Source organism: Muscardinus avellanarius, assembly GCF_963383645.1.
Source record: "Muscardinus avellanarius genome assembly, chromosome: 3".
In the NCBI taxonomy this organism is placed as follows: domain Eukaryota; kingdom Metazoa; phylum Chordata; class Mammalia; order Rodentia; family Gliridae; genus Muscardinus; species Muscardinus avellanarius.
In genome coordinates, this window is record NC_137788.1 from 18,065,667 (window position 1) to 18,087,591 (window position 21,925).

The 21,925-nt window shown below is 46.6% G+C and overlaps 1 protein-coding gene across 1 annotated transcript; it reads right to left on the reverse strand.

Annotated features, from left to right (window-relative positions):
* Window positions 1-2,156: 2,156 nt before the first annotated feature.
* Window positions 2,157-7,696, reverse strand: LUZP1 (leucine zipper protein 1; the record flags this gene model as incomplete). Its single annotated transcript, XM_080693317.1, has 2 exons — window positions 2,157-2,312; window positions 4,628-7,696. The coding sequence occupies 2 exons, from the start codon at window positions 7,694-7,696 to the stop codon at window positions 2,157-2,159; spliced, it is 3,225 nt and encodes a 1,074-aa protein (XP_080549443.1).
* Window positions 7,697-21,925: the final 14,229 nt, after the last annotated feature.

Genomic DNA, 21,925 nt, shown 5'->3' on the forward strand with positions numbered 1-21,925 from the left:
TTTCCACAGAGCATTTTGAATAGCAGCAGATGTTGGTACTGCTGAAATGTGTAAAGATCCAGACTTTGGCACCAGGAGCTACAGCACCAGAATCCAGGGCTCCAACACCCAAAGACAAAAATTATTGGTGAGATCTTCTTAGGCATGGTATGGCACCCTTCTGTTTCCCTCAGCAGAGAAAAGCCACAGTTTCTGTGCCCTCTGTTGACTACCACAGAGGCCAGTTTTTGTGAACTCGGGGCTGCCAACCAGTAGAGAATGGCAGAGAGGCTGCCGGTAGGGGTTGCAGCCTTGAGGGAGCAATTTTATGGCCAGCAAGTGACCCAGGAGAAGCAGCAAGAAGGTATCTTGAAAACAACGTCCTAGCTGTGCATCTGAGGTGGGACGTGGAGAGGAAAGGCCAGCGCCTGACGGGGCCTTTAGACTGATGAAACTCCAGAGAACAAACTCTGAGCCAGACGTTCCTGTCCCTGGAGGTCAGGTAGGCAGGTGCTTCCTCAGGCCGCCTCGGGACAGCATGTCTGGTGTGACAAGGGCAGGGTGAACGCCAGGGCTGGGCTGAGTGGGAGCAGAAAAGCCATTCGGTCCTCTTGAGAAAGTCCGGGAAACTGACAGAAGAGTTGGAGCTGGAGCAGGAGCCACTCCAATGTGCTATGGAAAGCAGCGGGCTCAACTTGCAGCCAGAGAAAGGCTGCGGCCACAGAGCGCCACACCACGGAGGCCATCCAGTTCCTTGAGTTGGAAATGCAGGGCTAGGGAGATGCTCCGCACTCACCCCTGTGACAGTGGGGAAACTAGAAAGCATCAGGCCCAGAAAGAATTGAGGGCAGGAGGGAAGATGTCCCCTAAACCCTGTGGAGGACATCTCCCCAAACTAGGAATCAGCCCCCGTATTGGATGGTGAAAGCAGGAATTTTAGAGTACCAGATTTAGGGCCCTTAGCATCTATTTTCAAATAACTCATTTTACAGATGGGGAAACTGAGGCTCCAAGAAGACAATGATTCACCCACGGTCATACAGCAAGGAAATAAAGCCACGGGGGAGAACCAGCTGTCCAGACTCCTGTTCTAATGCTCTCTCACTACTGAAGGCAACAACATCAGCCTTTGAAAGGAATTCCTTCTCTGAATTGAGAAAATGCTACAGAAGCAGCAGCTCCAAGAGTAAACAGTTCTTTTGTGTGTTGTTTAATATCAGCTAATTATTCGTGTGGCTTCCTGAAGTTTGCTGCACTTTGTATAAACCTGAGGTCCTCAGTGGACAGGTGTCACCTTCAAGGAAGGCATTGTGATGGTGGTCAGCTCGCAGAGATCAGGGCCACTTCTGGAGGAACACGCCGGCATCAGCCTGGTAAAGTGCGAAGCCTCTTCCTCGGGGATGGAGGAACAGGAGGGAGTTTGCTCAGTCCATGCCTTTTGTGGAACTATTGCTTGTGGAGTGACTAAAGAGAAAGAACTTTTTCCTGTTTTCCCCCTGCTGGGCACTTCCTAGAAGGCAGAGTGTGCTGGCCAGTCTGAAATCAGCTGAAGTCTCCAGCCACAGGCGAGCGCAGGCTTGGGAGGTTAGGAGAGCTTGGGGTGGGGGTCATTCCGAGGGGTAGCTGCATGCTCCACACCCTGGTCATCCAGGGGTCAGGTCAGGGAAGCGCCAGCCTAAAGGGGAGTCCCGTGACCCCTTGGAGGGAGCACAGGCCTTTCTGCTTTCAAAGTCTGAGGAAAGGAACTTGGAGGGGAGGGGAAATGGAGGTCCCCTGGATGGAGTTGATGGCTGGTAATTCTCAGTGGGTACTTACTTGGGTCCTCAGGCAAACAAGGAGCAAACTAGGTGTGGTGAGGAGATAGGAATCCAGGTTGTGTGGTGATGGGGCCTATCTCCCCGCTTGGGAGCCATGGCCATGCAGCCTTGGAGATGGGCAAGGAGAGAGGACTCGTGCATTGGGGAAGGCTGGGCCCAGGTGACTCCATTGGGGTTGTAGTCTCTGGTCCCCTCTGGCTAATGGCAAAAAAAATTTACCTGAGCCACAGCCAGCTCTCTACCAGTCTCCCAGCCAAGACCTTGCATTTGGCCTGGTTCACTGGCCTTCTTCACAGGGCAGGAGGCTGGAAGAGCTGAGCAGCAGGAGCAGAGGAGACGACGGCAGCTCTCACCAGGAGCTCAGTTTTCCTCAGCACAAGGCCTGGGTGGTGGTAACCGCTCCTCAGCCCGCGCTCGTCCGGGCTCTGGTGGCCCTTGCTTTGCGGGCAGCTCAGACCGCTCCAGGGAGTTGTGCAGTCGCCTGTAGATGCTGAGTGTGCAGTCTTCACTCTCCTCCTGTGCCAACAAATGACGAGAGGAGTGAGCTGCAGAAGACAGTACAGTGGGAAAGAGACACCCTACCTCCCGCTCCGGCAGGTCCCTGCAGCCTGGCAAAGGCAGAAAGACCAGTGGAACTGCAAAGATGTGTTTCTGTGTGTGTGGCGGTACTGGGGATAGAACTCGGGGGCATTCTACTTCTGAACTATACCCCAGCCCCATTTTATTATTTTACTCGGAAACAGGGCCTAAGTTGCAGAGGCTGGCTGCTAACGTACGAGTCTCTGCTTCCCAAGCACTGGGATTACAAGCATGCACCAACACACCTGCCTCAAAGACATGTTTTTGCCTGAATACAGACCATTACAAAAATTCCTTGGAAATGGGATAGAGTCAGAACTCGAAGGTGCTGGGAACAAGCAGGACAAACCAGGGGACTCACAACTGAACAGGCTCCTGAACAGGAGCCAGGGCGCACCTGGTGCCTCAGGTTCTGCACGTGCGGGCTGTGTGCTTCTGGGGTGGGAGCCATGTCTGAGAGGGATAGAGAGTATATTCAAAAGGTCTGGTCGCTTTCTCCTTTCTGCCTGTGAACTACCAAAAGCTCACATGCCTATCCCCGTGTGTGTCCCTTGTCCTGTATCTCATCTCAGATGTCCAAAGTTTCAGAGGCCCACACATCCATCTTTCTCCCCACTCCTCTTCTGGAATTCTGGCCTTCTTTGTCTTTCCAAGCAAATGCATACCAAAAAAGAACAGAAGTATGAATAAGGAAGGTTAAGGCCAGGCCTGGTGTGGCGCACGCTTGTCATCCCAGCATTTGGGAGGCTGAGACCGGAGGATCCAAGTTTGCAGACAGCCTCAGCTACTGAGACCCTGTTTCAAAATGAATAAAAAATAGGGCTAGGGGTGTAACCTGGAGTTAGAATTCCCCTGGATTCCATCCCCAGTACCGCAAAGAAAAAAAAAAAGGAAGAGAAAAAAAGATAGGTTAAGGTGGGAAGCCCGCTAGGTTTAGGGACAGTAATCTCAGGTTCCAATCTGCTCTCCAAGTAATTCACTTGGGTCCCTTGGGTGAGGCACTCTGCGTCTGTGGCCCTCAGCTGTTATAGGTAGAAAGTGGGGATCATAGCTGACCACAGAGCTAGCTGTTGGAGGGACTGGGCAGGACTGGGTGGGGAAGCGTTGTGAAATGCTCAGTACCTGTGGAGACAGGTTCTCCAGTACCCCCACTCACCTGCCTTTTTAAAGCAGTGTGTGTCTAAGGTAAGGCATCTTTCATTGCCATGGGCTCACATCTAAAGACACTGCTAGGGGCTTCTCTTTTAGATACTGTTCTGACACTCTGACCCTCAAGTCAAGTAGTTCTGGATTTATCTATCCTGTAACGAGTAGTACTGGACCAACCCTCCCCTCAGGCAGACGTTATAATGGGCCAGACTGCTGTCTGGAACAAAATAATGTGATACTTGGCTATAAAGCTTATGAAGTAGGCCCAGAGGCAGCCCTAGCTTTCTCCTCCTATATGCCAGCAGCCCACAGAGACCTGCTGTCTAACCAAATCAACAGGCCAAGAAGAATTTGTCACCAGGCATGATAGTACACACCTGTAATGCTACTACTTGGGAGACTGAGATAGGAGAACCCAGAGCAAGGCCAACCGCAGCACCTTAGCAAGACCCTGCTTCAAAGTAAAGGGCAGGGGGCGTAGCTCAGTGGTAGAGTGCACTTGGGTTATCCCTCTTACCATAAAAACAATAAAAAAGACATGCAGGGCATGGTGGTGAAGCCTATACTCCCAATACTTGGAAGGCGGAGACAGGAAGATCACAGGTTGAAGGACAGCCGCAAGCAAGTAGGGAGACTCTCATCAACCTAGTGAGACCCTGTTTCAAAATAAAAAGAGGGCTAGGAGCAGAGGTTAGCGGTAGAATGCCCTTGGGTTCAATCCCCGATACCACCAAAAAGGGGAACTTGTTCACCAGACCTCCACCTCTACTCCACAGCACACAGTGCTGCCTGTTGGCACCAAGAGCTTCCTGCCAGCTGTGTATCATGCTTCCAGGGCTGCTCTGGCAAACGGAGAACAGAGCCAGGTGTCCTGTTTGCACTGCCTTGGTATTCAGAACAGAATGGGAGAAGACAGAGTGGAAAGGGGATGTCGGAAAGTTGTGCTGCTTTCTGTCAAACTCCCGATTTACTAGTTCCCTGAGCGCTAGTCTGCCCGGTACCTCCTGGAGCCAAAATTCTGGTCACAAAGACTGGATCAGAGAAGAAAATGAGAAAGGAGGAAGCAAAGGAGGGAAAGGCAGCGGAAGGAAGCACGGACTCACCACACCTGCGGAGTGATTCCAGGCCACAGCTGAGACGGCGTCTCCTACCCGACCCCGACGGGTAAGCACCTCCGACACCGTGAGGCTGCTTTGGGTCCTTCTGGAGGAGACCTCAGGGACATCCCCTGAATTCCCTATCCTTCGGGTGCCCTGCTCAGAAAGGTAGGCCCTGGACTGTTGCAGTTCTGAGAAGTCAGTGGAAGACCTCTGGGTGTAGGCACTGGCAGGTTCTGCGTTTCTGCCGACACAAGCCACAGGGTCTTCTGAATGGTTCAGGTCTCGCTTACTCCTCCAGGCATTGCGCACAGTGACGTGTCTGGTATCTGAGGAGGCCACCTCGGAAGGGGCGCTATGGCTTTTCCACCGGATTGTCTCTGCTGGGGGTGCATGGCTATTCTTCTCTGCGGAATCGGATGGCTTTATTAGAATGCTGCTCCTAGAGACCATTGTTTCTGGCCTGCTCTTGGGGGGCCCATCTCCCATTCTTTCAGCCTCCGCGAGCTGCAGGGTGATATCATGTTTGTTAATGGAAAGCTCAAAGGGGGAGCTGACATGGTTGCTGACTGCTGTGAGCTCTGGGGGCCCGACCTGGATGTTGCTGGTGGAGGTGTGCCTCTCCCTTGGGGCCTCCCCCGCTCTGGGACCGCTGCTGCCACCGCCGCCGCCGCCGTCAGAGGGGTAGATGGTGATGCTGCTTGTCACTTTGTTTGGCCCTGGTTTAGAGCTAGACTTCTGTTTCTCTGCCAGAGCCTCAGTTCCAGATCCTCCTCCCATGATTTTTTTTACATCTTTATCAATGATAACAGGCTTGATGACGGCTCTAGACCGCAAGGCCTCTCTGGGACTGAAGGGCCTTTTTACCCCAGTACCATTGGCATCTGGGGATTCTGTGGCATTGGTGGCAGCTCTGATGGGTTTCAAAGACTCATTTTCTATGCCAGCATTTTTATCATTCTCAAATAGGGAGGCTCTGGGTCCTGTTCGGGATTTGGCCTTTTCTCTGGAGTTGGGCTGGAATTTGGGCTCGGGCTCTGGGGTGATAGTTGTGTTCACTAACTTGGCAGTCACAAGAGAGGCCATGTCCAGGTCATCATCTGAGTCTGGCTTCTCTCTGCCGCTGGATTTGACGACGCGACACCTCAGCGCTTCGTGCTGACTGCTATCTTCCATCACGACCGATATGGACTGATCAACTCCTTCTTTTGTTGGGGTTGAAAAGCCCTGGAGGATGTTCTCTTGACTTTTGGAGGTATAAGGATATTTAGATAAAGCAGAAGCCTTGGGATTCGGAGCACTGGTATCCGCCTCCAGGCCATTAGCAGCCTTTCTGCTCTTGGTGAGTCCTTCTGAGGAGGGTCCTCGAGATGAGGCCAGAGTCCCCATGGCCTTAGCAGAGTCAGAGTCTGCAGCCTGAGTCATGTGACTTCCATTGCTAGGCACCTGCCCCTTCTTGCCAAAGAGAACCTCTGAGGAGTCGGAGGCCTTTTCAGCTCTACCTGATGTGTCACTGGGAACAGACCCGTGGGCGGACTCGGTGAACGTTCGTGTCGCCTTCTCTACCTTCCCTTTGAGTCCACTCTCAGGGCCCAGCTTGGGACTGGCCTTCCAAACCTTATTGTGCTCCTGAGCAGCCGGTGGGTAGCGACTCAGCACTGCTGGCTGCTCCCTGGCCTTCTTCCCTTCACTGTGAGAGGATCCAGGTACAAACCGGTCGTCAGTTCTCTTTGTCTCCTGAGCCCCACCGTCCGTACCTGGCACCATGGTGGAAGCTTTGGCTGCCCTCCTGTTGGTGAAAGTAGAAGAAACATGCCTGTTGCTCAAAGAATAATTTTCACTGCTGAGAGCAAAGTCCCTGTTCCGGAGCCTTTCCCGTTTGTGCTGAGGAGACAGCTCCCGGGCTGTGTGCCTGGACACAGGCGCCTCGCCCCCGTGGCCTCGAAGCTTAGTCCTCTCGTGCCTGCCTTTGTTAGACAGGAGAGCTTCCTCCCCTTCCACGTCCCCGTTTTCTAACTCTTTCTGCTTCTTGATTTGCAGCTTAATCTCTTCCAGCTGGCTGGCTAAGAGTTTGTTTTTGTTTTGTTCACTTAAGTAATTATCCTGAAGGTCATTATTTTTGGCCTTCATTTTCTTAAGCTCTTCTTCCAAAGACTCATAGTGTTTGATCTGGATCTTAAGTTTCTCAATCTCTTGGTTGAGGTCTTTGATTTTGTTGTCTTCCTGATTGCGGTTCTTTTCATTTTCGGACTTGTTTCTTGCTTCATTCTCTACCTGCTTTAAATAGTCCAGATTGCCCTTCCGTCTCGATTCTTTGGTCTGCAGTGTGGAAGAGATGCCATCCTCAATCCGTAGGTCATTCCTTTCCAGAAGATTGGAAGCATTCCTTGTATAATCTCGGTTCATTTTCTTGTTCTGCTCCAGTTTTAGAGTGAGTTCTTTTATCAACTTCTCGTTCTCTTTCTCCTTTTCATTCAAGTATTTTCTCTCACTTACGAAGTTCAGAGTTAAAGACTTGAGCTTCTCTAACTCGGACGCCAAGCTCTGCTCGGTCTTACCCAGGCGATCCTCGGAAGACTCCAGCTCCCTCACCTTACCCCTGAGCACGTCGAGCTCCGAGGAGATTTTCTTGGTCAGGTTCCTCTCCTCATTCAGGCTCACACACAGCTGGGTACAGTCATTTTTGCTCCTGCTAAAGGCCTCCTCCAGCTTCTCCAGCTCAGCCATTCGCTTCTGAAGCCGCTCGATCTCAGACTTCAGCTCCTTGGTGAGGTTCTCCTCCTCCTCAAGCTTCTCCTTCATCAGGTGACACAGGTCCTCTGCTCTCTTAATTTCCTCATCTTTACCTTCGATTTTCAGCACCCGCTGGCGCAGCACTTCAATCTCAGCCAGCATGCTGGAGTTGCTGCCTTCTGCCTGAATCACTTTGTCCTGGAGATCCAAAAGCTCGTCCTCTGCTTTCTGGAGGTTTTTCGTGGCTTCCTCCAACTCATCCAGGCGGCGACTTAGGCTTTGTAACTTGAACCGCAGGTGGCGGCTAGAAGCAGCATCCTTGTAGCTTGCAGATTCGGCCATGTCTATTGCCAGCCCACGTGGGCTCCTAGAGGCATCCAATTCCACTGGAGGAGGAGGCGAGAGATGGCTACCTCTCTCTTGGCAGCCACAACCTTCTTTGGCAGCTGGAGACCATTATCAGTCTACAGGAAGAAAGCAGAAGGCAGATCATCAGCAAATCTCAAGCCTGCACTTGAGCTCTAGTCACAGCGTTCCCATCTGTCATCCTGGACCTACGACACGGCAGGTGCTTGCGTGTGTGGGATGACAAACCTGAATCAACCCAAAACACAGGCCACTTCTAGTCAGTGCTGAGCTGACACCTAGTTTCACCCTGAAGAACAACAGAAGATATAGGAGGCCCAGTCCTCATGGCAGGATCCAAGAAAATCTTTACCATCTGCCACTGCACAACCTCAAGAGTCAACTCCCTTCTCTAAGTCATCAAGTAAACTGACGCTCAGTTTTTCTTACTTGTAAAGTAAGAATAATGATGGTCACTGTACCTCTCCCCTATATTGTTCTGAGATAACACATAGAAAGCTCTTCTTGATAGCAATGCACTACGCAATCTTGAGGTTATTTATAAGAAAAAAGTTTTCTCTTGTGAGCTACTGTGATTTTAAAGTGATATAAATTCATTGGTCTTGCAATATAAATGACAAGCTTCACAATGTATGAATGCAGCCTTCCCACACCTATTTTCAACATCTCCCAAAAGTGTAGGCACATTTGCAAGTGGAATTTAGGTATGGCTCAACAAAACTTACCTTTTGGCACTCTACAGATACGTTCCACTACATCCAGGCGAATGAGAGAAAAGGTCTTCTTCTTTTTCTTCTTTTTTTTTTTTTTCGGGGGGGGGGGGATACTGGGATTGAACACAGGGACCTTCTATCTCTGAGCCACACCCCAGATCTTTTTTTTTATTTTATTTATTTTTTATTTTATTTATTTTTTTGGTGGTACTGGGGATGGAACCCTTCTACCTCCAGGCTACACTCCCAGACCTATTTTATATTTTATTTGGAAACGGGGTCTATTAAGCCAGCGAGGCTGGCTTAGAACCTGTGCAATCCTCCTGTCTCCGCCTTCCAAGCGCAGGGATTACAAGTGTGTGCCACCACGCCCGGCTATTTATTTATTTATTTTGTGGGCCTGGGGATAGAACCCAGGGACATCTGACCTCCGAGCTACACCCCCTGCCCTATTTTTTATTCTTTATTTTGAAACAGGGTCTAACTTAGTTGAAAAGAGCCTAAGTAGCTGAGGCTGTCGACAAACCACGGTCCTCCAGTCTCAGCCTCCCAAATGCTGCGATTACAAGTGTGCGCCACCATGCCCGGCTCCTTTTTTTTAATTTTGAAACAGGGTTTTGCTAAGTTGCCGAGGCTGATCTCAAACCTGTGATCCTCCTGTTTGAAACTCCCAAATACTGGGATAATAGGCATGAGCCACCACACCCAGCCACATAAGCATATAGAAGAATACCACCCAGAGATTATCTAAAAAACATTTAAAGTAAAAATAAACAAAGACAATTCTCAGTCTGTTTGTGCTACTAAAACAAATAGCAGAAACTAGGTGATTTATAAAAACCAGAAATTTATTTCCTCACAGTTCTGGAGGCTATAAATCTCAACACCAAATCACTAGCAGATTCTACGTCAGATGAGGCCTGGTCTCTGCTTCCAGAATTCTGGCTTAAATGTGCACCCTTACATTGCAGAAGGGATAAATGGGAATAAAGGTTGGAACTGAATCCCTCTGTAAGGGTGCCAATCCCACCCAGGAGTCAGCTCTGATGGCCTAACATGGCCCAACGGACTCCTAAAGTCCCCACAGTTGCACTGGGGACTCAAGTTACAGCAGGTATTTTGGAGGGGACAGAACCATTCAAACCAAGCAGCAACCTGTGAAGAAACAGCAACCAAACCTCTTCTCAGCAGAAACTTTTAAGCAGGGGCAGTAGAAGATAAAAAGTCCCAAGACAACATAGCTAAACCTAGACTAAACTATGAAAATGAAAAACCAGCGTAACTTAGTTAACTGATTACCAACACCGGTAATGAACTGAATATAAGGGACATGTAACCTCTATCCAACAGCAAATGATACAATTTTCTCAAGCTCACACCGAACATTCACCAAGACAGACCACATCCTAAATTAGAAACACTTGTAGAATAAAAACAAGGGAAATTAAAGTCTGAGAATTTATGAACAGAACTGAAAGAACTAAGGGATATATTCCGAAGACAGAAACTGATCCCTCAAGAAAGGCAGGAGATCCAAGCATGGAAAGCAAATAACCTGAATAAGCATTTGGCTCATTTAAACCATAAAAACTGATGGGGGGTGGTTGCTGGGCGTGGGGGCACAAACTAGTAGGCCCAGTACTTGGGAGGCTGAAACAAGAGGACCTCAGATTCAAAGCCAGCCTCACCAAATTAGTGAGGGGACCTTAGCAACTTAGCCAGGCTCTGATTTCAAATAAAAGGGCCAGGAATATAAATCAGAGGTAGAATGCCCCTGGGTTCAATCTCCAGCACCACCGACGACGACGACGACTACTACTACTACTAACAATAATAATTGGCCAGTTTCAGAAATTTAGGCCCTGGTAAGACTCTGTTTCAAAATTTAAAAATAGGGCTGGGGCCGGGCGTGGTGGCGCACGCTTGTAATCCCCGCGCTTGGGAGGCTGAGACAGGAGGATCACACGGAGGTAGAAAGCCTCTGGGTTTCACCCCCAGTACCATCCCCAAAAAAAAAAAAAAAAAAATAGGGCTGGGGTATAGCTCAGAGGCAGAATGCCCCTAGGCTAATCCCCAGTACTATACATACACACACACACAAAAGATGTTAATCATATATAAGATATATACAGATTAACAGGCTAATACCCAAAACAGACAAAATACTCCTACAATTTCACTCACCAAAAAAATGTTTAAGTGGACAGTTGATATAAATGGGCATTTCTCCAAAGATGATATACAAATTGTTTAAAAACATTAAAATTCAGGCATGGTGGCACATACCTGTTAACTTGGGGGCTGAGACAAGAGGATCACAGATTTAAAGCCAACCTCAGCAACTTAGCAAGGTTCTCAACAACTTGGCAAAGATGCTGTTTCCAAATACAAAAAAATCAGGCTGGGGTGTAGCTTGGAGGTAGAATGTCTCTGGGGTCAATCCCTAGCACCACCAAAACAATCAAAAGATGCAAAATATTACACTAATTATTAGGGAAATAGCAATCAAAAGCAGGAAGCACATAATCTAACTCATTAGCACCATCAACAAGCTAAATAGAATGGACATATACTACTTCATACAACAGCCGCAAATTACATTCTTCTCAATCTCCCAAGGAACATTCGCCAAGACAGACCAAACCCTAGGCCATCAACACCTTAACAGTTCTAAAAGAACAGAAATCACAAGCTGTATTTTTTCAGACCACAGTGAGATTAAAATAGAAATCAATAGCTAGAAAATCTCCTAATACTTTGGACATTAAACAACAATCTTTTAATTAAGACATGAATGAAAAGAGAAACCTTACATGAAATCTGTAAATATTTTGAACTGAATGAAAATACGCCTTATAGCCGGGCGTGGTGGCGCACGCTTGTAATCCCTGCAACTTGGGAGGCGGAGACAGGAGGATCGCGCAGGTTCGAAGCCAGCCTCGCTGGCTTAAGAGACCCTGTTTCCTAATTAAAAAAAAGGGGGGGTCTAGGAGTGTAGCCCAAAGTTAGAAGGGTTTTTTCAGGAACCCCAGTAGCACCAAAAATAAAAATAAAAAAATAAAAGAATAAAAAATAGGGCTGGAGGTACAGCTTGGAGGTAGAATGCCCCTGGGTTCAATCCCCAGTACTGCAAAAAAAAAAAAAAAAAAAAGCCTTATTAAAATTTATGGGATGAGCCAGGCATGATGGTACCCGCCTATAATCCCAGTACTTGGGAGGCTGACACAGGAGGGATCACGGATTTAACAACTTAGTGAGACTCTCAGCAACCTAGCAAGACCCTGTTTCAAAATAGAAAATAAATAGGGCTTGGGGTATAGCTCAAGGATAGGATGCCCCGGGTTCAATCCCAAGTACTCCCCAAATTGTGTGGTGCACACTTGTAATCCCAGCATTGAGGAGGCTGAGATGGGAGGATCACAGTTCACGGACAGCCTCAGCTCCTTAGTGAAGCCCTCTGCAACTCAGTGAGACCCTGTTTCAAAATAAAGAATAAAAAATAGGGGCAGGGGGTGTAGCTCAGAGATCGAATGTTCCTAGGTTCCATCTCTAGACCCGCAAAAAAAAAAAAAAAAAAATCAAAAATCAATAATGTAAGCTTCCACCTTAGGAAACTAAAAATATTAAATTAAATGCAAATTAAACCAGGTGCAGTGGTGGATGCTTATAGTCTTAGCTACCAGGAGATTCACACAGGAGAATCGCTTGGGCCCAGGAACTGAAGGCCAGCCTGGGCAACATAGGGAGGCTCTATCTCTCAATCAACCAACCAAAATTAAGAGGCCAGGCCTAGTGGTGCACGCCTGTAATCTCAGTACTTGGGAGGCTGAGACAGGAGGATCACAGGTTTGAGACCAACCTCAGCAAGTAGTGAGACGTTCATCAACCTACTGAGACCCTGTTTCAAAATAAAAATTTTTAAAAAAGGGCTGGAGTAGTGTAGCTCAGAGGTAGACTGCCTCTGGGTCCAACCCTCAGTACCAAAATGATGATGAGGAGGAGGTAGAGGAGGAGGAGGAGGAGGGGCCTGGCATAGTGGCCCACGCCTTTAATCCCAGTACTTAGGGAGCTGAGACAAAAAATCACAGGTTCAAAGAGCAAAAACAAAATAGGCTGGGGGTATAAAGCTCAGAGGTAGAATGTCCCTGGGTTCCATTCCAGAAAGACAGACAGAGAATAAAAAATAGACAAGAAATCTGTGAAGTTGAAAACAGAAAATCAGTAAAGAATAACATGAAGCCAAATGCTAAACAAAATCAGTTCAATAAAATCAGTCTCAGAGACATAATGACAAAAGACTTCAATGCAGATCTCAAGGACATTAAAAGGATAATAAATCAATGAACAACTCTGACCAAAAATGTGATAACCTCGATGAGATGGACTGATTCTTTGAAAGTCACAAATCTTCCCACGCTCTAAAGTAGACAGCCAGACTAGGAATCAGCCGTTTAGTAACTCTCCAAAGCTGGGGGTGCTGGCGCACACTTGCAATCTCAGGACTTGGGAGGCTGACACAGGAGAACCGCATAGGTTCAAAGCCAGCCTACAAAGTGAGACCCTGTTTCCAAATATAAGAATAGATCGGGGGTGTAGCCTAGAGGTACAAAGCTGCTGGGTTCCGTCCCCAATACCACACACACACACACACAAAAAAAGAATAAAAATAGGGCTGGGGGTGTAACCTGGAGGTAGAATGCCCCTGGGTTCAATCCCTAGTTCTGAAAAAAATAAAAAATGTAAAAAATAAAGCACTCTCCAAAACAGAAAGCAGAAAGCCCACATAGGTACACTGGTGAGCAAAGCTTTCTATAAATCCTCCAAAAAACGGAAGCAGAAGCAATACTCTCCGACTCATTCCACAAGGCCAGCATTACCCTAAGGACAAGAAAACTATAGACCAGTATCTCTTGTCAACACAGATGCACAAGTATCTCAACCAAGCATTAGCAAATCAAATTCAACAATGCATGAAAAGAAGTATACAAGCTGGGCGTGGTGGTGCATGTCTGTAATCCCAGTACTAAAACAGAGGCAGAAGGATCACAGGTTCGAGGCCAGCCTCAGGATCTTTTTTTTTTTTTGCAGGTCTGGGGATGGAACCCAGGGGCATTTGACCTCCAAGCTACAGCCCCTGCCCTATTTTTTATTCTTTATTTTGAAACCAGGTCTCACTGAGTTGCAGAGGGCCTAAGTAGCTGAGGCTGTCCACGAACCGCGATCCTCCAGTCTCAGCCTCCTGAATGTTGGGATTACAAGCGTGCGCCACTATGCCTGGCTCAACCTCAGTATCTTAAGTGCGGCCCTCTGCAACTCAGTGAGACCCTCTTTTAAAATAAATTAATAGCCAGGCATGGTGGTACTCACTTGTAATCCCAGTACTTGGAGGCTAAGAGAGGAGGATCACACAGGTTCGAAACCAGCCTCAGCTACTTAGTGAGGCTTTCAGCAACTCAGTGAGACCCTGTTTCCAAATAAAGTATAAAATAGGTCTGGAAGTGTAGCCTGGAGGTAGAAAGCCCCTGGGTTTCATTCCTAGTACCAAAAAAAATTTTTTTTAATTAATTAAATAGGGCTGGAGGTGTAGTTCAGAAGTACAATGCCCCCTGGACTCAATCACCAGTACCACAAAAAATAAAAGAATTAAACCACAATCAATTGGGATTTATCCCTAGTAAGCAAGACTGGTTCAACATTAATCACATCAATAGGCTGAAGAAGAAAAAACAACATGATCTTTTTTTTTTTTTTTTTTTTTGGTGGTACTAGGGGTGGAACCCAGAGGCTTTCTACCTCTGGGCTACACTCCCAGACCTTTTTTATTTTGGAAACAGGGTCTCACTAAGTTGCTGAGAGCCTCACTAAGTAGCTGAGGCTGGCTTTGAACCTGTGCGATCCTCCTGTCTCAGCCTCTGAAGCGCGGGGATTACAAGCGTGCGCCACCATGCCCAGCTTTCAACATGATCATATTAATAGATGCAGAAAATGCATTTGATAAAATCCAACATGCATTCATCATAAAAACTGACAACCTGGGAACAGAGGAAAACTTCCTCGGCTTAATAAAGAATATCTGTTTTTAAAAACCTATAGTGGCTGGGCGTGGTGGCGCACGCTTGTAATCCCCACACTGTTCCCAAAATAAAAAAATAAAAAATAGGTCTGGGAGTGTAGCCCGGAGGTAGAAGGGCTTCTAGGAACCCCAGTACCACCAACAAAACAAAACAAAACAAAAAACCTATAGCAACATAGCACTTAAAAGTGAGTAACTAAGCCGGCTGTGGTGGCGCACACTTGTGATCCCTGCGCTTGGGAGGCGGACATAGGAGGATCACACAGGTTCGAAGCCAGCCAGCCGTGCTGGCTTAAGAGACCCTGTTTCCAAAAATAAAAAATAGGTCCGGGAGTGTGGCCCGGAGGTAGAAGGGCTTCCAGGAACCCCAGTACCACCAAAAAAAATAAAAGTGAGTAACTAAGCCAGGTGTGGTGGCGCACGCTTGTAATCCCTGCACCTGGAGGCTGAGACAGGAGAATCGCAAAGGTTCGAAGACAGCCTCAGCTACTTAGTGAGACCCTGTTTCCAAATAAAGTATAAAAATAAGTCTAGAAATATAGCCCGGAGGTAGAAAAGCCCCTGGGTCCTACCTCCAGTACCACACACACACACACACACACACACACACAGAGTAACTCAAAGCTGTGCTGCTAAAATGAGTAATAAACCAAGGATTTCTCTCACCACTTCTCTTCAAAATTATACCAGAAGCCTAGCTAACACAATATGACAAGATAATAAAAGGTATAGTGTGACTAGGAAGGAAGAAATAAAACTGTGTTTGCCAATTTGTCTATGTAGAAAATCCAAAAGAACTGACCAAAAAAAGCACCTTGGAAAAGTAATTATAGCAAAGTTGATATATGTCACTTTCCTATATACAACAAAGAACAAGTGGAATTTGAAATTTAAAACACACTACCAAGCTAATAAAATCAGGCTAAGAAACAGAAAAGGCACAAATTACTAAGAGGAGACATCACTACAGATCTCAAGGACATAAAATAATGTTAGTGGCGCACTCCTATAATCCCAGCACGTAGGAAGCTGATACAAGAGGATTGCAGGTTTGAGCCCAATCTCAGCAACGTAAAACCCTCGGCAACTTAGTGAGACCCTGTATCCAAACAAACAAAAACACCTGGGGGTGTAGCTCCTGGGTTGAATCCCCAGTATAACACACACACACACACACACACACACACACACACACACACACACACACGAAAAGGTGAAAATATGGAGACAGTGAAAAGAATTAATGATTGCTAGAAGAGAGGGCAAGGGGAAAAAGGCAGATAAATGTTCTTACACATACTATAGTTATGGATAGAGAGATGTCCTTCCTCATTTGTCTAAACGCATAAAATATACAACATTAAGAGTGAATCCTAAACCAGGCATGGTGGCACAAACTAGTAATCCCAGTACTTGGGATTCACAGGTCTGAGGGTTCACAGCCAGTCTCAGCTACTTACTGAGACCCTCTGCAACTTGGTGAGACCCTGTTCAAAATAATAAACAATTGAGGTGGAGGTGCAGCTCAGAAGTAGAACGCCCCTGGGTTCAATCCCTAGTACCACACAAAAAAATAAAGCGAATCCTAACCAGGCACAGCGGTGGGCTCCTAGAATCTCAGGGAGGCTGAGACAGAAAGGTTTGAGGTCAGCCTCAGCAATTTAGCAAGACCCTCACAACTTAGCAAGACCCTGTCTCAAAATAAAAACAAAATAGAATAATATATCCCTGGGTTCAATTCCCAGTGTACACACACACACACACACACACACACACACACACACACACACACTAGGGAAAAGGAGGGAAGGCATACAGTCTGAACCCTAAGAAAAAAACAACTACCATTTTAGGGAACAACTTACTCGAACAAGCACCCCATGAGAGCCAGGAACAACAGAAAAACAACTGAAAGTGGGGCTTGAGGCAGTGCCAAAAGCCAGTTCCCTCCAACCACCAGAGCATGTCCGCTGCTGCACTGTGAGTCCAGAGCCACTAGATGGAGCCATGCCAGCTCTGACAGAGCCGCCAGGCTTGGGGTGTGGGAATAGGAGGTTCCCTCCTCCCTGCCTGTCAGCTCTGGCCTCCCTAGCCATCACCTCTGCTTTCTTGGAGTCATCTTTCTCTCCTCTCATCTTTGCTGCTTGCTTGCTTGCTTGCCTGCCTGACTGCCTTCCTTCCTTTCTTTTTCCTTTTTTCTTTTCTTTTCTTTGCAGTACTGGGGATTGAGGGGCATTCTACCTCCAAGCTACATCCCCAGCCCTATTCTTTTATCTTTTATTTTTTTTTTTTTTGAGACAGGGTCTCACTAAGTTGCAGAAGACCTCACTAAGCAGCTGAGGCTGGCTGTGAACCTGTGACCCTCCTATCTCAGCCTCCCAAGTGCTGGGATGACAAGCGTGTGCCACCATGCCAGCTCTCCTTTGCTTCTTTTAGCCTCTCTTCTTTCCCCAACCTATGTGCTTCTTCCTCCAAAAAATGGAGAGAGTATCTACATAAATATTTTTTAGTGCATTGTAGTCATACATCTTAGTGGGATACAAGATGGTAGCGGCACACATGCACACATCACTCACTTGGCCCTTCCCCAGTTCCCACCCCATTCCCTCACCCCTCCCTCCCTCCCTCCTGTTTAGCTTAGTGATGTTTATGAATGCACATCATGTACACTGGGAAATTTCTCTTTCCCGTCCCCCCTGTTAGGCCACCTTATTTGCTCATCGATGGTTTCTCCTTTGTCTAGAGTTCCTCCTATGATCCTTTTTCTCCCTAGCTTCTGCGTATTAGGGAGAGCATCCAATTTTTTACTTTTTGTGACTAATCTTACTTAGCATAATGTTCTCCAGTTCCATCCATTTATCCGCAAATGACATTTTATTATTCTTTATGGCTGAGTAAAATTCCATTGTGTACATATCCCATAGTTTTGTAATCCATTTATCTGCTGATGGGCATCTTGGCTGGTTCCATACTCTGGCAGTTGTGAGTTGTGCAGCTATAAACATGGATACTCATGCATTCGTTTGGTAGTTTGGTTTCCATTCTTTCGGGGAGATACCCAGAAGTGGTATTGCGGGACCACTTGGTAGGTTCATTCCCATTCTTCTAAAGATCCTTCCATACTCGTTTTATTTTCTTTTTTTTTTTTTTTTTTTTTTTTGGCGGGTCTGGGGATGGAACCCAGGGGCATTCGACCTCCGAGCTACACCCCCTGCCCTATTTTTTTATTCTTTATCTTGAAACTGGGTCTCACTGAGTTGCAGAGGGCCTCACTAAGTAGCTGAGGCTGTCTGCGAACCAGGATCCTCTGGTCTCAGCCTCCTGAATGCTGGGATTACAAGCGTGCGCCATCACGCCCGGCTTCCATACTATTTTCAAAAGTGGTTACACTAATTTGCAATCCCACCAACAGTTTGTAAGAGGTCCCACTTCTTCACACCCTTGCCAGCATTTGTCGTTTGTATTTCTTAATGATTACCATTCTTTTTTTTTTTTTGTGTGTGTGTGTGTGTGTGGTCCTGAGGGTAGAACCCAGGGACTTTTCTACCTCCCAGCTATACTCCCAGACCTATTTTGTACTTTATTTGGAAACAGGGTCTAAGTTGCTGAGAGCCTCACTAAGTAGCTGAGGCTGGCTTTGAACCCGAGTGATGCTCCTGTCTCAGCCTCCAAGCGCTGGGATTTACAAGTGTGCACCGCCACACCTGACTAATGATCACCATTCTAACTGGAGTTAGATGAAATCTCAGGGTAGTTTTCATTTACATCTCTCTGATTGTTAATAATGTTGACCATTTCTTCATGCATTTATTGGCCACCTGAATTTCTTCTTTTGTGACGTGTCTATTTAGTAGTTCACCTGCCCATTTTTTATTGGTTTATTTATTTTCTTAGTAGTGAGTTTCTTGTGTTCTCTGTATATTCTAGATATTTAACCATATGCAGAAAAATGGAAATAAACCCCACTTTCTGACCCTGAACAAGAGTCAATTCAAGATGGATCAAAGACTTGAAAACCAGACCAGAGACCTTATAGCTCCTTGAAGAGGGTATAGGTCCAACACTTCAACACATGGGTAGATAAAAACTTTATCAACAAGATCCCAAAGCCGGACATGGTGGCGCATGCTTGTAATCCCTGCGCTTGGGAGGCTGAGACAGGAGGATCACACAGGTTCGAAGCCAGCTTCAGCTACTTAGTGAGGCTCTCAGCAACTTAGTGAGACCCTGTTTCCAAAGTATAAAAAATAGGTCTGGGAGCAGCCCAGAGGTAGAAAAGCCCCTGGGTTCCACTCCCAGTACCACCAAAAATTAAAAATTAATGAAGATAAAAGAGACTAAGTTATTGTACTAGGCCCCACAGACCAGGCAAAAACAAACAAACAAATAAACAAACAAACAAACAAAAATAACCCAAAGGAACAAAAAATTTAAAGGTGGATCAATAGGTGGGGCTGCCTTAAACTGCAGAGCTTCTGTACAGCAAAGGAAACTATCAAGAACCTCAACAGAGAGCCAAAAGAACAGAAAAAAAAGTGCCAATTATTCCTCCAGATAGAGGACTAATATCTACAATAAGCATTCTTAAAACCATTACATTCTATACTTCAAAAAACTGAATTTTAAGATATGCAAATTATAACTCAGTAAAACTGCAAGGAAAAAAACCCAACTGGGCATGGTGATGCATGCCTATAGCCAGCCTATTTGGTGGGCTGAGGCAGGAGGATCACTTAAGTGACCTAGGAATTTAGTAGGAGTCCAGGAGTTCAAGATGGGTCTGGCAATGCAAACAGACCCTTTCTCAAAAACAAAGCTGACAAAACAAGCTCAGCTTATACTCAAAATGTAATATTTCCTTCAACACATCTTATTTATACTAATTTATATTACAGTTTTCATAAACAAATCCCCTCAAAGAGAAGAAACGTTACACTGTAGCACAACTCTATCTATAAATTATCTTTATTCTGAATTAGAATCTGAATCCAGAAATTATACCTGTTTTACTAATGTGGCATTTAGTGCCAATTTTATATATTCCATTCAAAACACTGAGTGCTGAGAATCAGCCAATACAGCATATGGAATGAAAAAGCTAAACCGGGGGATGGTCAGGCCTGTGACTCCAGTGCTTGAGGCTAACACAGGAAGAGGCAGGATCAAGGCCAACCTAGCAAGAGTCTTAACAACCCAGTGAAACCTTTTTTCGAAATTAAAGGGGGTGGCAGGTGTAGCTCAGAGGTTGAATCCCTTAGTTCAATCCCTAGGACCCTCCTAAAAGAAAGAAAAAGGCTATACCTAGTAAATATGCTGCAAATATTGGAACTCTGAAGACAACATAGGTATTACACATTATAACTTTACTTAAAATCCTGTAAAGGTCCCTATTATTCATGGAATAAAGTCCAAATCACCCGACGTGGCACAGGAAGCCATTCGTGCTCGGGCTGTGCTCGGGCCCTGCCGCCTCTGCAGCCGCGTCTTCAAAGCTACACCTCAGCTCTCGCTCTTGTGCTCACCCTCACCTCTGGGCCAGCAGCCTGCTTCCTTCTCACTCCCTCAGATCCCTCTTTAGACAATGTGACTTCTTGGAAACTCAGAGGTGGGGGGGGAGAGGGAGAGAGAGGGAGGGAGGGGGGGAGAGAGGGAGAGAGAGGGAGAGAGGGGGGGAGAGATATGCTGGGATTGAATGTAGGCACACTACCTCTGAGCTACGTGCCCTTTGGATGAACCCTAGGGCATTCTACCTCCAAGAGACACCCCCAGCCCTAGACTGCTAAGGGTCTTGCTGAGGGCCAAGGCGGCCTCGAACCTGTCTCAGCCTCTCAAGTACTAGAATTCCAGGCATGCAGCACACCACCTGGCTTGGATACCAGTGAGCTCATGAGCCCCAGGTCAGATCAGGGCCGCTCTTGCTGTTCCTCTGCTATATCCATCCCATCGATGCATTTATCACGCTGTACTGAGATTTTACTCATTTTATCTTCCCAACTTGTGCTCTTAGTTACCACTATATTCTTAGCACCCAAAAGTGAGCCTAGCATATAATAAATGCTTTAAATTTGATGAGTGAGCCAGGCATGGTGGCACACACTTGTAATCCCTGCACTTGGGGGGCTGAGACAAGAGGATCGCACAGGTTCGAAGCCAGCCTCGGCTACTTAGTGAGACCCTGTTTCCAAATAAAATATAAAATAGGTCTGGGAGTATAGCCCGGAGGTAGAAAGCCTCTGGGTTCCACCCCTAGTACCACCAAGAAATAAAAATAAAAATAATAAATAAATAAATTTGATGAGTGGCCAGGCTTGGTGATGCATGCTTGTAATCCCAGCATTTGGGAGGCTGAGACAGGAGAATCGTGGTTCACGGACAGCCTCAGCTACTTAGTGAGGCCCTTTGCAACTCAGTGAGACCCTGTTTCAAAAATAAAGGATAGCCAGGCATGGTGGCGCACACTTGTAATCCCAGCATTCAGGAGGCTGAGACCAGAGGATCGCGGTTCATGGACAGCCTCAGCTACTTGATGAGGCCCTTTGCAACTCAGTGAGACCCTGTTTCAAAAATAAAGGATAGCCAGGCATGGTGGCGCACGCTTGTAATCCCCGCGCTTGGGAGGCGGAGACAGGAGGATCGCGCAGGTTCAAAGCCAGCCGTGCTGGCCTAGAGACCCTGTTTCCAAATATAAAAGTATAAAATTGGTCTGGGAGTGTAGCCCTAAGGTAGAAGGGCTTCCAGGAACCCCAGTACCACCAAAAAAAAAAAAAAAAGAAAAAAAATAGGGCAGGGGTGTTGCTCGGAGGTCGAATGCCCCTGGGTTCCATCCCCAAACCTGCAAATAAAATAAAATAATAAAGGATAAAAAATAGGGTTGGGGGTGTCACTTGGAGGTAGAATGTCCCTGGGTTCCATCTCTAGTACCGAAAAAAAAATTTTTAATAAAAAATAAAAAATAAATTTGATGAGTGGCTGGCTGAATGAACTTCCTAATTATTAAATGGGGGTTATCCCTTTGGTACTATCAACAGAAAATACTAAAAATAATGTTAAGGGAGGGTGGTGTTGGGGGGAAGGAAGAATCTTCCTGCCACTGAAGTTGTGTACAGCGGTGAAATTATCAGCGCCAACCTCAAAATCATGGTGAGGGGAAGGAGTGGGGAAGAGAGCTCACCAAGTGCTGTGTATATGTATGTCCCTATCACTTTGAACTACATAATGATGTAAGATTACATTGCACCAATAAAAGTATTTTAAAAATAATAGGCCAGGCATCCCAGTCCTTGGGAGGCTGAGATAGGAGGATTGCAGGTTTGCGGCCAGCCTCAGCAACTTAGTGAGACTCTGTTTCAAAATAAAAAATAAAATAGGGATGGGGGTACAGCTCAGAAGTAGAATGCCCCTAGGTTCCATCCCAGTACT